General features: G+C 41.2%; 1 protein-coding gene across 1 annotated transcript; it reads left to right on the top strand.

The window, feature by feature from the left end:
* The first annotated feature begins 10,991 nt into the window (after positions 1 to 10,991).
* Positions 10,992 to 12,650, top strand: LOC110896231. The gene is made up of 3 exons (XM_035981041.1): positions 10,992 to 11,227; positions 11,309 to 11,924; positions 12,009 to 12,650. Exons 1-3 carry the CDS (start codon positions 10,992 to 10,994, stop codon positions 12,648 to 12,650), a joined length of 1,494 nt encoding a protein of 497 aa, XP_035836934.1.
* The last annotated feature ends 4,374 nt before the right edge of the window (positions 12,651 to 17,024 follow it).

Genomic DNA, 17,024 nt, shown 5'->3' with positions numbered 1-17,024 from the left:
GCTTGATACTTTAAATTTGGGTGATTCTTATGTGTTGAACTTATCATTAACTTCGTACGAGCCAAACCTTGACATATGTAGCGCTATAGGATTGACGACCCGCCTCTACTGAAACTTTGGTTATGTCATGAGCAAGTTGCGTTTTCTTGGTTTGATATGTTAGACACATGCCATATTTAATGTTTATCTTGAATCGCATGCTTGCTATGAGGAATTGTTCACACTTTTATCTTATGCTATGTATGTACCAAACTTGTATACTCGCCTTTGCTTTTGCATTGAATTATTTTAAACATGTTACAGGTTGATGAGGACGATGCTAAGAAAAGAAGTAGCGTTGATGCCTAGATACACATATAGACGTTAGGGTTTAATATGTTGTATCAAATTTTGTTATGTTATCATGTTGTTATGTTAAACTTGTTGTATTTGAATTTCTTGTAATTTTGACTATTTGAAGTTATGAAATGAAATGAAATTTGGAATTTTTAAATATTGTCACAAATAGCGTTATGATGTCTCTAGCAATCTTCACACTTCGTCTCATCCCGATGTTTCCGCCATTGGTTGGGGTGTGACAGGAAACTTCAAACAAATGATCGGAGAAGACAAGTAACTTCTTTTCTCTCACGGGCAAATTTTTTGAAATTTCGAACAAGTGAGGGGAAACCACGAACGGTTTCCCCTTATATACCCATCGCAATTAATGCGGAGGGAGAAAACGAATCATCACGTTCAAAAAGAGCGAATTGCGCGACACCACGTGTCAAGCGCCGTTTTCGCTGACGGTTACCACGCGCGCGTGACCGCCCACGCGCCTGACATAGGAGACGTTTACACTCCTTGCTACAGTGCATTTAATGCCTCGGGCAGTGCAAATGTCCTTTCATTTCAGCACATGCCAGAAAGATCTCACCAACTTCCACCAACTCACACGAGAGATCAGCCACGTAGGCAAGAAAAAGCGACTACATTATCCAACAATAAGCGGCATGCGGTTTCTCTGGTATACCGCACCATAACCCATACCGCATGTCGTTTTTTAACATACCCCTAAAAATAGGTAAAAATATATATCTCTATACTATAAGGGGGTATAATACCTATCCGCACTACCCACGAGCACACGTAGAATATGCGGACATGACACACACGAGCCCGTTCAGGTGTGTCAGATGCTCAGAACCAGCGTTGTTCTTTGGACTGAACCGCATCTCGGACACAGGTAAACCGCATCGCCTTCATTCTCTTCAAGCTTCAAATCCCTCCTGTCCGGTTCACAACCGCAGAGGGTACATGAACACCTTCTTTAACATAAAGAAGGAAGGGAATGTACGTGCGCGCACATCAGCAACCCTGACTCCTGAACTTTCAAGAGCTACATCCGAGCAACACACCCGCTTCGAGCGAATATGGGAATGCAAAACTGCAGACACTCACGAGTAGCTACGGACATAACCATAGCTTCCGCAGACTGGTTGCTACGGAAGAACCAAGCTCACTCCACATCACCAAGCGAAGCTACTTCAAGGCAAACTCGGTATTGGAGCGCGAAGGTAAGTGGCTCCAGAAAGAACGCAGATAAGCGCTCTAAACAAGCCCTTGTCGAACAGCAAGCGTCCGAACAGCGGTAACAAGTCTGCTTATGACTTTGTTTGCCCGCCTATGGGCCGCATAGAATAAACAATGGTGGGCATACCCTTGCCTATGACCATGTTTATTTACCCATAGTACAAATCTACATTGTTCGACCAAACATGGCCAACAATGACGCAATGAGGTAACCGCAAAGGACGTGCGGTTACTAGAGAGCTATGACGACGAACACGAAAACCCAACAAAAAAGGGATCGTCATCTCATGACTAGATGCTGAACATAGAGCTTGAGCAAAGCACTTACAAGCATCAACTACTTTTGATCCCGATCTCAGAGATTGATCCAAAGTTTCTTTTCTTCTTCATGCACCACTTCAACAATTGGTTTGAAGACAAGACCACCTCTCAGAGGTTGAAAGCCTGTGCATACCTTCAAACCACCATCTCAGAGGTTGGTTCGAAGTTTGTGCAGTATTACTAACAAAGTCTCCAAGAGACCTTCGGCACAACAACAGGTGGCAACCCACCTGGTGACATAAAACGGCTGAGAATTTCGCATCCGACGAAATTCCTTCACCGATACGGAAGAGGCGTCAGATGACCCTTCCAGACCTCCAGCTTGAATTACATACAGAAAAGACCATCCACATGGTCTAGGATCTTCTCCAGACTCCAAACTACCTTCCAAACACCATAGTCCAGTACTCCTCCCACATACAACTTGTATGTGGCAGCAACACTAGACTGGGGGGACTTGAAGGGGTATAGTCCCAGATCTCGCGTCAGCATCGACCGCGAGTGACCATTACCCTTATCAAAACCCCCACCAGCTAACAACCTACTTGTGCCCATGCGAGAACGCGTCGGCACAAGGGTTGAATCCAATCTATCTAGTAACGAAGGAGGACTTACATGGAACATGAGAACGGTAGAGTGATGCGACATAGCATCACATCTGGTGTATGAAAACGGAAGTATTCACAGCGATGCGGCCTCGCACCGCGTCCAGTGAACACTTCTATCAATACAAGGAAGCCTTACCTTAGGCATAGAGGAAGATGAACATAACGGTGCGGCTGGCACCGCACCATATGGGCATTTTCGTCACGACAAGGGATGCAGGCAAATAGTCTCTGCGGACGACGATGCGGCCAGCACCGCATCTCGCGTATTTCTTGGTCACAAGTAGGAGACGCGGTAACCTCAGACGTTACCGCATGCAGCGATGCGGCTTGCACCGCATCCTATGCACTCAACAAGTGGGACTGACACCACAGTGCAAGTGGCACCAATGGCAGTTACCTGTCAGAGCTACGTAAGCAATGGACTGACGTGGCGTAACCTCCACAACCGACAAGCCTGACACACCTGCAAAGGTGCAGCACGTCGTCAGTCCATCCATCATCCTCCTCCTTCACTCCTCGGCTATAAATACCAACCCCAAACCAGGTTTGAGGTATCTCTTCACAACTCTCTCACTACTACTACTATCTTACTTTGCTTCCCAAGCAAACTACTGATTCTCACGCCGGAGAGTGGTAACAAGGAGCACCCCCCCACCCCATCCTCCTTGTTACGAGTCACGGCTTGTTTCCTTGTGCAGGAGATCAACCACCGGTGATCCAGCCAGCGATCCTCGAGAGGAAGGGATTAACCCTTCTTGACGAGACCAGTGTGTTAACCCTGCCCGGTTAACCATTGTTTCATCAGGTGAATAAGCTACTGACGTGGCACGACGCAGAACAAGTGCATTAACCGTTTAGTTTCGTGGTGGCCGGAGGAAAGATCGAAGATGGCGAGGTTGACGTAGGATTTAGAGTAGGCGGAGCGGAAGAGGCGTACGACTGGGGAGGAAGCTTTTGTGCTTGTGCCAGCATTCGCCGACTCTGGCGGACTTCAGGACGACAATTAGGGCAGGGAATTTGTCGTGTTGACTCTAGAAGATTATTATTGCGGTGTAGTTGGCAGGTTGAAGACGACATCGTTATGTTTTTTAGGAGTGAGAATTCGAGGGATGATAGCTTGCCAATGAAGAAAGATGATTTGTGCATTAAATGTATTAACAATCATAAAAGGGGAGGAGAATTACAATATTAGCCATCATGTGCCTGTCATGTGAATAATAACTAACCGGAGTTTGGGGTTTGGTTAGACTCAGGGGGCAAACTAGTTAGTTATAGAGACAATGAGGGCACATCTGTTAAAAAATCTTATTTTAAACTAATATAGTAAAAATGATATAACCATATGGGTAAAAAACGTAATTTACTCAATAAACAATGGTTGCAAATAGGTAGTAAATATTTTTTTTAAAAGAAGTTAATAGTATAAAGGTAGTGACAACGCTACTCTAACTCTACCGTGGAGCAATGTTTAATGGAATGAAAGAAACAAATTGCTATAAAGGATAAACACGGTAGTGTTTTCATAGGGTATAGGGTGCTACTTTCTACACCCCCCCTATTTACTTTTTTCACCCCCCTCCTCTCACATATTTACAGGTGGGGCCTGCGTGGGACCGACAGTTTTCCTCTCACAAGTGGGGTGTAATCAGGAAGAAGGGGAAGTGTGTATAGAATGGGCCTTTTCATACTCCAAATAGTTGGACAGCCCTGTCATAGCCTCAAAGTCAAAGATGTGTGGTCAAGTTTCGTTTAACTTCTTATTAATCATTAATTAATATAAAATCCAATTATTTAGCTCTGCCAAACCATTTATTTTTTTTTTATTTTTTATTACTCGCTCTACCACATTTTTCATCTCATAACACAAGATGAAACCACCTCTAATATTTTTTTATTTCACCACAACACATAGCCTACTATAAACAAATGTAAACCATAGCTTTTTGTTCTCTATTGTTGTTGAAGTTTAAAATGGTTAGAAACCTATAAAATCCTTTTTAAGTGGAAAAAATTTGGTTAGTTTGAGATTTAAAAGAATCTATTTTCTTGGTTTGAGGTCTAAACGATTATGTTTTCTTGGTTGGCCGATTTGAGATCCAAAGGGTTTTGTTAAAACCGGTCATTTAACATTAATTATCTGGATTTTTTTTTCGTTTTGAATACGGATATGTTCTATAATCATGAAACAATTTTATTACTCTAATTTTTTAATACAAACTAACGATTTTGAGAAGAAAAAGTTGGAACAAACGGTTAACCGTCAAACTGGTAAAATTGGCCAGTTAAACCGACCCAAACAATCGGGTGTGTTTATTTTATCGTTTCTAGAAACTGTAGTTGGTAGTTTGGTGCAATATTACTTCTATAGATTATCGATTTCTTGGTAGTTTGGTGCAATATTACTTCTATAGATTATCGATTTGTTATTAATTTCATTGCTTATCAATGGGTTATTGGATTTTAATAATCCTAAGTTTCACCAGTTGGCCGATAATAATCCTAACTTTAAAAATTCCTTCAATAATCCCAACTTGTAAAAGTTTGCCGCCATTGATCCTTTTCAAACATATAAGAATTTGGTCTGCTCAATAGATTCAATTACACCTAGAGACTCCTTAATTGATTTAAGTGCACCTATGTTAGAAAAGGATCAATGGCGGCCAAACTTTTACAAGTTGGGATTATTGGAGGGAATTTTTAAAGTTGTGATTATTATCTGCCAACTGGTGAAACTTAGAATTATCAAAATCCAATTAGAGGTGTACAAAATAACCGGTTTTAGAACCGAAATCGGTTTTTTTTAACCGGTTTTTTTATAACCGGTTCGGTTTTATAACCGAACCGCCGGTTTGTGACCGGTTATTAATCTTGAGCTGAAAAACCGGTTAATAACCGAAACCGGTTTTAAAAAAATGGGTAAAAACCGGTTTTTTTTTGGCAAAAACCGGTCCCAACCGGTTACACAGGTTATTGTTTTGGACTTGAAAAACCGGTTAGTAACCGAAACCGGTTATAAAAAAACCGGTTTTCATTTTGGGTGAAAAAAACTGATTCGGTTAATAACCGAAACCGATTTTTGAAAACAAAACGATTTGTACACCTCTAAATTCAATAACCCCTTTATCAATTGTACCCAGTAAATCTCACAAATAACAAAACTATTCATAAGAATGGAGAAGCTGATACACCAACACAAAAGAGAGAGTCTACCATAATTTGATCAATTTCAAAGTAGACAAAGATAGTTGACACACCTGTCTCTTGACTTGATAAATAATGTTGACTTGATATACATAAATAATATAAGTTTTGTTATATTATAATATAAACTAGATTTGTTGACGTCGTGCGTTGCCATGAAACGGAGCAAATGATGAGGTAAAACAAATGTTATTTGAAAAAGAAGCATGTTTTTTAGAAAGCCTAACCGTCAGAATCGATTCAGTTCATTATCGTATTGTTTTATGATAACAAATAAATACTCTATTTTGAATACATCTTTATTTTTAACAAAACTTATACGGAAATGTAAAGAGAAAAAAAATAACGAATATAAGTTATTAAAAATATCAAATTAACTAAACAGGAAATATGATTTAAAAATGAAAAAAAAATAATTATTAAAAATAGAAAATAAATGATAGAGGAAATATGGTTTAAGAAAAGAAAAAAAAATATATGTAAAAAGAGTGAAATGAAAATATAATAATCATGTATTATAATATTAAAATAATAAATAATTTAAAAAGCTATATATTATTTTAAAAATAAAATTACTATTTATGGTTGTTCGTTAACAATATATATATAATATAATATAATATAATATAATATAATATAATATAATATAATATAATATAATATAATATAATATAATATAATATAATATAATATAATATAATATAATATAATATAATTCTTAAAATCATGAGATACAATAAGGCTACACGGTATGCAGACGGAGGGAAGCCGGCGACGGGATGAAGACGGAGGGGGCGGCGTGGGAGGACTGGCGTCGCCGGGGGGAGGCCCACCTGTTTGGTCCGTCGCAAACGGCACAACTTGGACGGGGAGGACGGGACGGAGGGGGGGGCGGCGTGGGAGGACGGTGGTGACGTGGCGGCGTCGGGTTGGAGACAGGAACCATACCGAGCAGCCTAAGAGGCATAAACAAATATACGATGTCACGTGTATAAAAGGAAGATGTAAATGTGTCTAACGAAAGGCAGATATGATTGACACATCATGTATTGGGTGAGTGCTAAAGTTAAACGTATCGTATAAATGAAACATCATGTACACACCCTGTAAATATTTTGATTTATTGTTGTACGTGCTTAATTCAAAATGTTTTTTAAATGTTTTTTTGCTAAGAAAATCTATCAATCCTATACTTGAATTAAATAGGAAAAAAATTCTTAATTTAAAGATATAACATTAAAAATCTAAATATTAATAAAGTTAATATAAATTATGAACGTTTAAAAACATGGTGAAATGTAAAAACCAATAATGGTAGTTTTTTTTTTCTCTCCTTTATCCATTACAACCATATATAATACTCATTTAATTACAAAATAATAATATTGTTTATATAAATTATGAACGTTTAAAAACACAGGTGAAATGTAAAAACTAATAATGGTAGTTTTTTTTCTCTTTTATCCATCACAACTGATGACGGGGTAGCCCAAGACCAAATAAAATGACTTGAACACATCAAAGCTTAAAAGGTTGAAAGGTTTAAATGTTGGAAATCCGGGAGTTTAGATAAAACAGTACGTGAACAGTAGGAAGTCACATCTCTGATTGCTTCACAAAACTGTGCAGCCACAAAAGCAACACGAGTCCACATAATGCAGCCTTTTATCCACAGGTCAAAAGGCTTCAACCCCAAAAAGGGCAAAACCCCAACTGCAAGCATGTTCACTAGTCAAATAGATTCCTCTTTGAGCAATGGCTTTCCCTATAAATGTGACACTTCATTAAGTGTAAAAGACATTCCGAGATGAGTTCTGATTCCTGGCGAATCTCTGGTCATTATTCTTGAGAGTTTGCTTCATGCAAGTCACTTTCTTTCACATTCAACACACACATTTCCTTTGCTCCCACATCCGAAACTGAACACATTTCAGTGGAGGATCTCGAGCAAACAACAAAATTAAACTAGTGAACCTTTCTCCACGTCTGGCAAACGTGGGGGGAGCCCACGACCTGCGTTAGGCAAAGTTGAACCCTTCAACCTTTTTGCCTAACCAGCCCAGCTACTATCCTTGGTCTATTATTTGTTGCATCAACAAGTTGGCGCCCACCGTGGGGCTACACCACTATTTTTCTTCAAAAAGACCTAGTAGTGTAGCTCCATTCTATCGAAATTACCATGTCAGAAAGTGGATCTCCGAGGGAGGTGAATCAGGCTCCAAATAGCTCCACCCCAAGCACTGGCCACGCCCATGTGGCTATACCAACGTCTTTCTCGACACCGGGGAACACTCCCGAGTTTCTCACTTTCAATACTCCAACTCCATCCAGATCAGGGGTCCCTTCCCCTAATGTCGGTGTCTTAGGCACCCCATCGCATGTTGAACTTACCCCTGAGGGGGTCGCCAACAATTTCCTTGAGTTGAGTTCTCTCCTCAACCAATATGTGAGTAGGGAGAGGGACAAGGGAGTGAGGATTCGTTTAGACTATGACGAGCCGGAGCCAACACTATCTCCTGGACCCCCCATCCCTCCTTTTGCAAACACACAACCTTTAGTGTCTAGGGATGAGGCTAGTCCCAGTAATCCTTCTCCAAACCCTAACTCGTATCTGTCTGCAAGGTCGAATCCTACAACATTTCCTCTCTTTTCGTCCCAACCAGCTACAAACGGTGCCCCTTTGGGCCATGAGCTGACCCTTGACCAGCTGCTACAGTCTCCAGTGACAAGTCTTCCACCCTCAACAACAACTTCATGGGAACAAGCTTTGTCCGCACTCCCTTTGGCGCGAAGTGCCATTATGAGCACTCCTATGGGAGTTAGTTGCCCAGTGGCACCCGGAAGCCTTCAAGGCTTCAACCTTATGCCCCAAATGATGGCCAGCTTCCCGTGGCAGCACTTTATTAATCAGGTGCTGGCCACTCAAGGGAACAACAATAACAAAAACAACACGGGTGCAAGGGTTGAAGAAGATTTGGCTATACCTTACAGCCGAGTAACCTCTCATGCTTCTCACAACAAATAGCCGATTATGATTTTCAGACGAAGATTAAAATGCCGTCCCACATCAAGACATATGATGGGACTGAAGATCCTGAAGACCATCTTCAGATCTTTACTGGTGTTGCTAGAATCGAGAAATGGTCAAATTCTGAATGTTGTTTAATGTTCATGCAAACCCTTGTCGAATTAGCCAGAATCTGGTTCAATGATTTACCTGCTCGAAGCGTTCGAAGCTTTGATGACCTCAGCAAGGGGTTTCTGGCCAATTTCTCTCAGCAGAAACGATACGTTAAAGATGATACAGTAATCTTTCAGATAAAACAAAGGGATGATGAAAGCCTTCGAGAATTTATAGAAAGATACAAGAAGGAAGCTCTAACATATGTAGGGGCAGACGAAAAGATGAGAGTGGCCGGTTTTTATGAACGCCATTACATCCAAATATCTCACAAGAGATTTCAACAAATCTCTGCCCAAGACCTTGGAAGAAGCTCTCGAAAGGGCTGAAGCCCACATTCAGGGAGAGGAGGCAGTAGACATTAAATAACAAAAGAAAAGGGGATCGAGCTGGCGAGGCAACAGCCCAGCTAGAAAAAGGGGAAACTTTAACTCTTATGACAGACGCCAAAAGGGTTTAGAGCAACGAAGGTCTGAAGGCCGGAACCCTTCCAACAGGGAGAAAGGCATAAGTTTCACACCCCTTACCAAGACCACTCAAGAAATCCTTGCAACAGAAGAACTTAAGCAAAACTTTCGGCCTCCTAGACCTCTCCCCAAAAGCAGGAAGAACGAGAATTCCACCCAATACTGTGAATTTCATGAAGAAAAGAGGCACCACACCAATGATTGCTTCCAGCTTAAGAAAAGGATTGAATAAGCCGTTAAGTCCGGGGAACTTACTCACTTGGTGAAGGGAGTAAGGGACAAAATGGCCGAAGGAAAGGGCAAGGAAGTCAACATGGTGGATTTTGATGGAAAGGTTCCACACAAAAGGCAACGGTTGGAAGCTTGGGAGCTTCAGTGTGTTTGTTTTCCTCTAACAGAAAAATACCCTCTTTCAAACCCTCTTGTGGTTGAGGCTACTGTGGGAACGTTACAAACTAGCCGAGCATACATAGACATTGGGGCTGCCACCGAAATCATGTTTGAGAAGTTCTTCAACCGTTTGAGCAATGAAGAGCGTTCAAGGCTTCAACCCTCCGGGACCTCGATAAAAGGTATTGCTGACATACTTTTCAAGCCTTTAGGGCAGCTGACCCTTAATGTCTGTTTCAGCGAAGGTCAGAAGAAGAGAGTCCAACCTCTCACTTTTGTAGTCATCAACATACCGTCAAATTATGATGTGATCATTGGAAGGCCGGGGCAGTGTGCATTTTACATGGCTGTGTCTGTTGGATATGGCACTGCCAAATTTCCTACCTAGAGGGGAATCGCAACCCTTCAAGCCTATTGTCCAAAAAACGAAGTTTAGCACCCGAAAGAAGCTTGGCTGCATGCCAAGAGGTTGAAAAGCTTGTGTTAGCCGGCATTCTCCGAGAAGTCAAGTATCAATCCTGGGTTGCAAACCCGGTCATGGTTCGAAAGCCGTACAACTCTTGGAGAATGTGCATAGACTTCAAAGATCTTAACAAGGCTTGTCCCAAATATTGTTACCCGTTGCCAGAAATTGATCTCAAGGTCGACTCCCTCACCGGTTACCCGTTCAAGTGTTTTCTTGATGCTTACAAGGGTTACCATCAAATCCTCATGAAGGAAGAAGATGAAGAGAAGACCGCCTTCCACACAGACAAAGGGATCTTTTGTTACCAAAAGATGCCTTTTGGCCTCAAAAACACTGGAGCAACCTACCAATGCCTAGTTGACAAGGCCTTTGCAAGTTAAATTGGCAGAAACATGGAGGCATATGTCGACGACTTGGTGATCAAAAGCAAAACGGAATATCAAATTCCCGATGATATCCAAGAAACCTTCAAGAACCTAAGGAAGGTCAACATGAAACTTAACCCTGAGAAATGCTTATTTGGGTTTGAGTAAGGTAAGTTCCTATGGCATATTGTGGGAAAACAAAGCATTAAGGATAATCCAAACAAGGTGAAAGCTGTTCTTAAAACCAAACCACCACGAAGCAAAACGGAGGTTGAAAGCTTAAACGGGAAGCTTGCATCCTTGAAGCGTTTTACCTCAAAATTGGCTGAAAGATCTTTACCTTTTTTCAAAACGCTCAATGGTTGCTCCGACAAGAAGGACTTCAAATGGACTGAGGAGGCTGAATAAGCCTTCAACCAGATGAAACAACACCTAGCTTCCCTACCTGACATTGCAGCTCCAGAAACGGGAGAATTGACCTTGGTTTACCTTTCAGTTGCTGAAAAAGCAATAAGTGCGGTCCTCACCATCGAACGAGACAAAGTTCAGGTACCCGTTTATTTCTTTAGCAAAACTCTAAAATTGGCTGAAATCAAATATCCTCCCCTGGAAAAACTTGTTCTAGCCCTAGTTCAAAAGGCTAGAAGGCTTCGAAGGTATTTCCAAGCACACCCTATACAAGTGGTCACTGACCAACCTATTAAGAGTGTGCTTGAAAAACCGGAAAACTCGGGAAGATTAGCTAAGTGGGCAGTGGAACTAGGTGAACATAACATCACCTATGTCCCAAGAAAAGCCATCAAAGCCCAAGTCTTGGCTGATTTCATTGTAGAAGTCCCAAAGCAAACGATCACTGAAGTAAACACAGCTACCACTGAACACTCAGACCTTGAAGCCTGGAAGCTTTTTATCGATGGGGCTTCGAGCATTGAAGGGTCAGGGGCTGGGCTCATTCTAATCAACCCAGAAGGGTTAGAATTCACGTATGCTCTTCGCTTTGATTTTCAGACCACCAATAACGAAGCTGAATACGAAGCACTGATAGCCGGCTTAAGACTGGCTAAAGAAATGAAGGTCCAGAAGCTTGAAGTGTTCACAGACTCGTTGCTGGTATCAAGCCAAGTGAATGATAGCTACATTGCAAAGGAGCCCAACATGAAGAGGTACAAAGAAAAATCCAAAGAATTGATGAACACCTTCCAAACATGTACCATCAAGCAAATTCCCAGGTCTCAAAACAAAAAAGAGGATGCCTTTAGTAAACTCGCGTCTCTCACTTTTTCCCACCTTACCAAAAAGGTATTGGTAGAAGTATTAAAAGCTCCGTCCATTGATAAGTTGGAAGTTCAAGACGTAATCACCGAAAAAGATCCAAATTGAACGACTCCAATCAAGAAATTCCTTAAAAATGGTGAATTGCCTATTGATCAAATAGAGGCTGAAAGGGTTAAGATCAAGGCAAGGCAGTACATATTGCAAGGTGAAATCCTCTACAAGAAGGGTTACCTTCCACCCTTGCTAAGATGTGTTGGTCCCGAGCAAAGCCAGTATTTGGTCAACGAGGTTCATGAAGGTATATGCGGAGCTCATTTTGGAGCTAGATTGGTGGTTGCCAAACTAATGAACCTCGGGTACTTTTGGCCCTTAATGCACCGAGATACCACTGAGCAACTAAGGAAGTGTGATGCCTGCCAAATTTATGCACCAGTCCCGAAGAGTCCCAAGCGTGATCTTGTCCCGATAACCTCAGCATGGCCATTTTATAAATGGGGGATGAACATTGTTGGTCCATTCCCACCAGCCAAAGGCGGAGTAAAATTCTTTTTGGTAGCCATAGACTACTTCATCAAGTGGTCTGAGGTTAAACCACTTGCAAAAATCACGGGCAAACAGGTCATTGACTTCGTTTGGGAAAACATCATTTGCCGTTATAGATTACCGGGAGTACTTGTCACCGACAATGGAAAGCAATTTGCTGAGAAGCCTTTCAACGTTTGGTGCAAAGAATTCAGAATTGCTCAGGTTTTTTACTCAGTGGCATATCCAAAGTCAAACGGTCAAGTTGAGAGGATGAATTGAAGCATAGTTGAAGTAATCAAATCCAGATTGGGAAGATATGAAAGCAATTGGCTTGAAGAATTGCCAAGCGTTCTATGGGCCATAAGAACAACCGAAAAAACAAGCCACAAAAGAACACCCTATAGCTTGGTATTTGGGTCTGAAGCCGTGATTCCAGCTAAAGTAGGAGTTTTAACACAACGAACTGTCAACATGGATCCCGAAACAAACCAAAAAGAGACCATGTTGAACTTACAACTCCTAGAGGAAGCACGAGACCAAGCTGCAATTTAAGAAGCCAAGTACAAGCAACGAACGGAAGCTTACTATAACAAAAGAGTCAAGAATGAACGTTTCAAGCAAGGGAACCTGGTGCTTAGAAACAATGAAGCTAGTAAAAAAGAACCAAGTAAAGCTCGGCCCCAAATGGGAAGGCCCGTATACCATCCTTGAAGCACATAAGGGTGGATCTTACAAGCTAGCAGACTCAGAGGGTAAAAAGCTTCCAAGACACTGGAATGGAAAAACCTTGAAAAGGTTCCATGTCTAATTAAGAAAGATTGGTTTGTATTTTACAAAGTTGTATTTCAAGAGTTATGATCACCTTTTGTAAACATGATGTCTCTTGAATGAATGAAGTTGTTTTATCAAATTTGTCTTTCTATCCTAAAATCAGATTGAGAACCTAGCAAAAAACTCCATGGCAAGGGCCATGTAAGGGGATGGGCTCCCAGGCCACATCGCTCAATAGGTTCAAGGGTTGAATGGACTTATATAAGGGGTGAGTTCCTAAATCAATACAACTCCATGAGACTCATTATTGAAAACAAAGTTGTCTCATAGACGGGTTTGAACAGCCTACACCAAATGTTCCTCAAGCCTTAGAAAAATAATCAACAAATAGGCTTACGAAATCAAATGAAAATAAAAAAGTAACGAATAGGATAGGTGCTATGTCTTCTTGTTAAAAATACCAAGGCTAAGTGACTGCAGCACTGAACCCTTTAAGGTATGAAAAACATAAAGACAACACAAACCCAACAAAGACAAAGCTACAAGGAAAAGAAATAATCTAAGGAACAATACAACAACATGAACAAAAAGGTTACAAAACTCAAAGATACAAACCAAGTCACGAAACCAAAGTAGTAAAAAGGATCCTTGAAGGCTTCAACCTACATGCATGACAACCAGAAGCCTCAAAGGCTTCAACTTACATGCATGACAACCAGAAGCCTCAAAGGCTTCAACCTACATGCATGACAGCCAGAAGCCTTGAAGGCTTGAAGTCAACCAAGCTGCCTTAACAAAAAAGGCACAAACATAAAAAACATAAAACAAAGAAAATAGTTAAGCTTAGTAGCATAATAAAGGAAGCCTTAAAGATTTCCAAACATCCAAACAAAGTTAAAACAAACCCTAACGACTTGTAAGCTTAGAAATTGTTCAAATGGCCATACAAGCCTAACCACAACCACATAACAAGAACCTTAAGGGTTCCTGTGAAACCTAAAATTGTTTAAGTTAACATTACAAACCACAAATTGTTTTCAAGGGTGCTAAGAAAGCTACAAATGTCCATCACGCATCAGCATGAGGCTTGGAAGCCCTAGAACCATCACTCTTAACCTTCTTTGCTTTCTTTGACTTCTTAGCTTTCAAGCCACCATCACCACCCACTGCTGAAGCTTCCAAGCTTGCATCCTTTGAAGCAGCAGGTCCTCCTGAAAGGGTATCATCACTATCTCCCGAATAAGATCGCTTTCTTGAAAGGGAACCAAGGACTTCATCACAAACTTTTTCAATAAGACCATTCGGCTTTAGCTCCTGCAAGACAGTAAGAGGCTTACCAAAACAAGTAGAAACTTGATTAACATACGGGTAGGTCAGCCTCTCCATATGTTCAACAGAACCCTTGAAAACCTCAGAAGCTTCAGGACGATATAAGGGAGACTTTTCTAAAGAATGGCCAGACTCATGAAGCTTGTAACCAGCAATGAGACCTTGATGTTTCCCCAAGTTGAGCAGTTTAGTGTAAACTTCACCAAGAGCGGAATTGAACTCCTTGGAATGAAGAAGGTAAGTAACAACTTGCTGGAAACCTTGCTCAATTAGCCATTGGTTATCACTGGTGACTTGAGCAACCAAAGCCTTCAGGCCTTCCTTCTCTTCATCAAAAGCTTTCTGTTGAACAGACAAAGCTTCCCTATCAGCCTTTAGCTTCAACCGATCAGCTTCGAAGCTTTTCTTAAGAACACCTATCTCAATTTCATGCCTTCTAGTCAATTCACCAACCTTTTTGACCCAGGCTTCTTCCTTCTCAGCAAACCCACTAATCGCTTTCTTCATTGCAGCCATCGAAGATTTCATTTTCTCCTTGTTTTTAGAAAATTCTTCATACTCATGCATCCTCTTACGAAAACGAGCAACTCCTTGAGGAAGCATGGCAGCAAGGTTGCAAGTACTTAAAATCATACGAGACAGCATCATGTCATTATCCATCTCAGCAATGGTACTCTGAACTGAAGGAGGAGCAATATGGCTCTACACATCTTCACAAACAGCAGCATCCTTAAAACTATCATCAACCTTCACAGACCAATCAGGCACATAAACCTCATCCTCATTCAACCCTTCAACGTCCCTGCTCGAAGAAACATGAACAGGAGTAGCCATAACCTTCTTGGCCGGAGTCTTCTTCTTGCCATGAACCACCAATTTCTTTTCCTTCTCAACATCCACATCAACACCTTGATCTTCAGAAACCTCAATGTCATCACTCAATACCACCGGTTCAGAAGAAGTGGATTGAGGAGCACCCTTCAACAAGAGGCGAGTAGATCGACGGGTTGAAGCCTTGGGAGCAGCAGGCTTAGAAAAACCCTTAACATTGGAGACACTAACATACTCAGCATCCTCAAACCTTTGTTCTATACCCCTAGCAACAGAATCATCTCCTTCAGCGGCTTGGGCATCCGTAAAAGCAACGTCAGATGTATTATCACTCTTGATAAAGTCCAAAGCAGACATGACTGCAAAATGTTTCAAAAACAAAAAACAAATAAGTTGCCAAATAAAGATGTTCCCAAAAGACAGAATAAGGAAAAAGCATACCCTGGCCATTCCTCATAAGAACCGGATCCCGATTGGCCTTTTGCCACAATTTACTAACCCCTAACAGAACTAGAAAATGTTTAGGGAAGGGACGAACCCTTGAAGGGGACTCTCGGATGGCTTTAAGAAAAGCATCATTTAAATCGGATTCGGAAGTTTCTGGTTCATTGAGAACAGCATCCGGGTGCCTCCACACCATTTTGAAGGGGATAATAGAATCAGAGACCCAGAAAAAACGATCTTTCCAAGTACCAAGTGTGGTAACCATAGAAGAAATGAGACAAGTATCAACCTTGGATGTTTCAAAGGTGAACCAGTCACCGTTTTTTGCCAAACGGAAGAACCGATGAAAAAGCAACAATGAAGGATCATAACCAAGGGCACGACACAAAACCTCGAAGTGTAAAACCCTAGCCATGCCTTTCGGATGAATTTGGCCAAAGGAAACACGGTAAACTCCAAAACATTCAATACAAAGAGCGAAAAAGGATGACGAAGGTTGGAAAACTCAAAATGTCGGCAATACAGAGCAATCGAACCAGGGGGACATTGATCAACCGATTTATCACAAGCCGGTGCAACCGGATTGAATTTAAGGCCAATGACCCAATCAATACAAAAGTTCTCCATTTCCTCTTGAGTGAGGCGTGAAAAACTAACGGAAAGATACTTCCGGGCACCCATGATCAAAATAAAGAATAAGTAAAGCAAAAAAAAAGGAAACCGGAACTAACCTGAAAAATGGAAAGGAAATGTGGAGGAAACTTGAGAGAAAATGAAAGGTTACTTGTTTGCCTTGAATGATAAATGAAAATAAAACCCAAATAGAAATTATGATTGCATAACAGTTATTAACCTATCCTCTGCAAAAACCGCCTACCTATAAACTGCCACACATCAATCAAATCATTTGTCAGTTTTTAAAATTCAAAAAATTCTCAACTGACTCCAAGCCTTCAAGCCCTTAAGCAATAAAAACAAAGGTGTAAAAGTCAGAAGTCTTTGAGCTCACTCCCAAAAACCTCTGACTTAGGGGGCTGATGACGGGGGTAGCCCAAGACCAAATAAAATGACTTGAACACATCAAAGCTTAAAAGGTTGAAAGGTTCAAATGTTGGAAATCCGGGAGTTTAGATAAAACAGTACGTGAACAGTAGGAAGTCACATCTCTGATTGCTTCACCAAACTCTCCAGCCGCAAAAGCAACACGAGTCCACAGAGTGCAGCCTTTTATCCGCAGGTCAAAAGGCTTCAACCCCAAAAAGGGCAAAACCCCACTAC

The sequence above is a fragment of the Helianthus annuus genome, chromosome 12 (genome assembly GCF_002127325.2).
Source record: "Helianthus annuus cultivar XRQ/B chromosome 12, HanXRQr2.0-SUNRISE, whole genome shotgun sequence".
In the NCBI taxonomy this organism is placed as follows: domain Eukaryota; kingdom Viridiplantae; phylum Streptophyta; class Magnoliopsida; order Asterales; family Asteraceae; genus Helianthus; species Helianthus annuus.
Note: the sequence above shows the minus strand (reverse complement) of the source record. Positions and strands in the feature narration are given on the sequence as shown.

Bases quoted from the DNA above. Each gene is read 5' to 3' on its own strand.
- LOC110896231 (XM_035981041.1), top strand. From the start codon at position 10,992: ATGAAACAACACCTAGCTTCCCTACCTGACATTGCAGCTCCAGAAACG. The intron at 11,228-11,308 runs GTATTTCCAAGC...AAACTCGGGAAG, and splicing joins AAGGCTAGAAGGCTTCGAAG to ATTAGCTAAGTGGGCAGTGG. The intron at 11,925-12,008 runs GTAATCACCGAA...GATCAAATAGAG, and splicing joins ATAAGTTGGAAGTTCAAGAC to GCTGAAAGGGTTAAGATCAA.